At 27.3% G+C, this 3,788-nt stretch overlaps 1 protein-coding gene across 1 annotated transcript; it reads left to right on the top strand.

Annotated features, from left to right (window-relative positions):
* The first annotated feature begins 1,089 nt into the window (after window positions 1–1,089).
* Window positions 1,090–2,241, top strand: LOC112718246 (uncharacterized). Its single transcript, XM_025770082.3, has 2 exons — window positions 1,090–1,633; window positions 2,068–2,241. The coding sequence occupies exons 1-2, from the start codon at window positions 1,250–1,252 to the stop codon at window positions 2,107–2,109; spliced, it is 426 nt and encodes a 141-aa protein (XP_025625867.1). The 5' UTR covers window positions 1,090–1,249; the 3' UTR covers window positions 2,110–2,241.
* The last annotated feature ends 1,547 nt before the right edge of the window (window positions 2,242–3,788 follow it).

Consider the following 3,788-nt stretch of genomic DNA (forward strand, 5'->3'; position numbering starts at 1 on the left):
GATATGTCCTGAACAAGATCTTGACCTTTCAGAAAGAGAGAGATAGATATATGCACATCGCTTGATTTAGGGGATTCAATTATTAGCTTTGCTCTAGTGCGTAAATACAATACACACACATCTATATGATCCTAGCAAGTGCATACATAAGCTATAAAAGGGAAGCTTTAATTAGATTTTAAGTTATTAATTTATTAAATAATATAGGCCGTATCTTGGTCACAATAGTCAAAATCATCGGCAAATAATGTCTTTAGTCTTTACCCATTTGTCAGTAACTCAGTATCAGTTTCTGTCCTCAAATAAAATCATTTTATTATATGTTTTGCTTCAATTGGTCAATAAATTTTGAAATAAAAATATTATATATATACTAAAAATTAGTTATGAAATTAATTATTAAATATTTGTATATAAATATTTGAATTATTTTATTTAATTTATTTTAATATATATTTTATGTTTTAAAATATATTTTATACAAATAATTTATTTAATAATTAATTTTTTATGTACATAATATAATCAATAAATTTTATTATTTTAAATCAATACTTAATTAATAAAAATATTTTTATATATAATGTGAAGGAAATACAAGATTAATTAAATTTTAAATTTTAAATATTCATTTAAAATATTGACTAATACTAATAGAAAAGTGTTGGACTTAATATTTTTAGTTTGAAAAGGTTAAATGTATTAATACTTTGTCGATCGATTATTGGTAAACAAATCTTTAAACAATTATATATATAGCCCTATAAAGGTTAAGACCCACATTCCTGGCATAAGACGACAAATCTAAGTAACATGTTATGTCCACTAAGTACACACACATTAATTAGGAAAAGTCTAGGGGCAGCAGTTTTGTTGAATTTTGGCCAGCATTTAACCAGCAGAGAAAGGTGAGCCATTGGATGAAATCTCACACCAATCTCACACCATCAAATCATCATTGATGGCTAATTGATGGCTAACAATCACAAAAATTGCTGCCCCCTAGCATTACTCTATTAATTATATTAAAGAATCAACACCATTATATAAAGGGGCAAACATCTGCATGTGGAAACTATAAAACCTAATGCAAAGTACTGAAGTAACAAAAATTTAAGATATAAAATACATTTGCCAATACACACATGAATTTTTACATGCTCCTCCAATATAAGCAATAACCCTAACAACAAGTTCTTTGGTTTTGGTGTGGTGCATATAACTTATTAGCTAGCTTCACTCTTCAACTATGGACCCAAGAATCTCATTCTCAAACTTTGTGGATGCAAAACTTGCCATCAAGAATGAGAAGAACAACATATACCGGGAAGCTCCGGTGTCTTCTTCGGATTTTGAATTCTCGGTGAAGAACTACTCTATGATATCAGCAGATGAGGTTTTCTTCAAGGGCATGTTGCTTCCACAACAATGCTCCAACAAGAAAATGGTGAGTAGTACTACTTTGAGGGAAAAGTTGCTTGTGAATGATGAATATGATGAGGGCAATAAGGTGGTGGCGACCCGGATACCGAAGACCGCAAGTAGCCGGTGGAAGGAGAGGTTGGGACTCACCGGAAGAGGTGCATCTAAGAAAGATAAGAACAAGAATAGTAGTCATGGAGATCACAATCCGGTAACATGTCTTATAAATATTGATTCACTTAGCTTGATAATAACTCTGTCAATTATGATATATATATATATGCACACTAAAATCCACTACTAAAATTAATCATCATCAGTATAAAATATATGCTAAAATATAAAATAAAATGAATTAAATAATATATATTTATACACAAATAAATGATTATTAATTTTAATATATAAATAGAATTTTTGTAACTGTAATTTTTATTTTTTTTTTATAAATTTATTGTAAACTAAAATTTCTGAAAGTAAATTGAGTTCGTGTATATTGGTTTATGAATATAAGGGAAATTTAAAAAAAAAACCATTTTGAGTTGCTTAATATAATAAATCTATAAATCATGTTTTTAATTGTATTATTGTACATGCTTAGTGAATTAATATCTCTTTTCATATTATTATTTATTATTATGACAGGAATTCTATTATGAAGAAAGTGTCAGTAGCGGAGGTAAGTGAACTGCATTATTCACTGCTCAAGGAGGGATGTTATTATATATTCTACTAATTAATTAATATATATATATCTAATTAAGGCGTTGATTGTTAGAATTGGTGCTGACTTCCATCATCAACAAGAAATCAAATTTAGCCTAGGTTACGTTATTATTATGTTCATTTCCACCTTTTATTTGTAGCATGGTACCTTAAGCATTTAATTTGATCTTTGTACAAAAATATTTTGCAGTAAGTTGAGGAGAACTTCCATGAATCATGGGTATTGGCTTTGATCAGTGGTTTCCTACAATATTAAGACTTAGGAACAGGACATAATAAAACGTTATTCATCAGTATAATAATTACTGCTTGATTAAAAGTTACATTAGTGTTATTTTATACTAATTAACAATTATCTCTTTATAAATACTAGCTAACTTCTTGCTTTGTTGGAAGAATTTTGATGTCTTCATGGATACTTTGGCCCTTCTAGCTCCCATGATGAAAACACCAATTCATTGATGAAGAAAAAAAAGAAGTTAAAAAAAATGAAAAGGAAGAAAAACAAAGATAAGAGAACATGTGATTTGTGCAATTTTTTTTTTCTTTTTTCTGACATTAGGTCTGAATTGTGGGTGTGTAAGTTAATATATGGGTTTTGTTAGGTAAACAATGACTTTTGTAAACAATATGAATAATAGACTTTAGAATTGACTCAATAAAAAAATAACTATCCAATTAAAAATAATTTACATAATCATTTCTATATACCTATTGAATTAAACATCATATATATATCTATTGTTCACATTATTTAATATTTTCATTGTTTACTTATACTTTTATTTAATACATATGCGTAGATCTCTTTTTTGTATCCGAGTTAATTACATGAATGAATAAAGAAATGAAATGTGAAATTAATAGACAAAATAAGAAAAAAAAATGAGCATATTTCGTGTATATATAAGATAGGAACATTGCATATAACAATGCCATACTATACAAAAGTACAAAAGTAAAATGTATGTATATTAGAACCTTGATTTGATTCTGGTTATAAAAAAAATAAATAAATAGATAAATATGTTGACCTTAAAAAATAAAAAAAAAAAGAAAACTAAAAACTGATGGAAAAATTGAACATGAGGAGGACTGTTAGAAATGGAACACTATACTAGATTTTTAAGCCACTCATTTTAATGGAGTCTCTTTGTGTTCCATTTTATTCTTTTTCTAAGAGGAGTTGCTCCATCAAAAAGGTAGAGATTTTAGATGACAATTAAACCATGAATTTTTACTATAAAATGATTTTATCTTTTTAGCAGATCGAACAACACAATTTTTTTTTTATCATCCAATTAAATAACATTTCAAAAGATATTATTAATGATCCACAACAACGTAACATGTATTTGATATTGACTTAGTTGAAATATCATACATTTCTTCAATAATATTACTATGTATAACTTTCAATCTATTCCCCAAAGATTCGAATTACACATTAGTTTTAAATTTAAAGTTGTTTTGACCGAATATGATACAAGTTCAAAATTTGTAGGGATTCTTGGTTCACATTTGTTGAAGACATGTAACAACAATGGACCGATAAGATCATAAGAGTATGTATAGTCAAAGTTAGAATTTAATGAGTCTATAAAAAACAAGTATAATCTATGTTACGGACCCGGCCCATG

The sequence above is a fragment of the Arachis hypogaea genome, chromosome 10 (assembly GCF_003086295.3).
Source record: "Arachis hypogaea cultivar Tifrunner chromosome 10, arahy.Tifrunner.gnm2.J5K5, whole genome shotgun sequence".
Taxonomy (NCBI): Eukaryota; Viridiplantae; Streptophyta; class Magnoliopsida; order Fabales; family Fabaceae; genus Arachis; species Arachis hypogaea.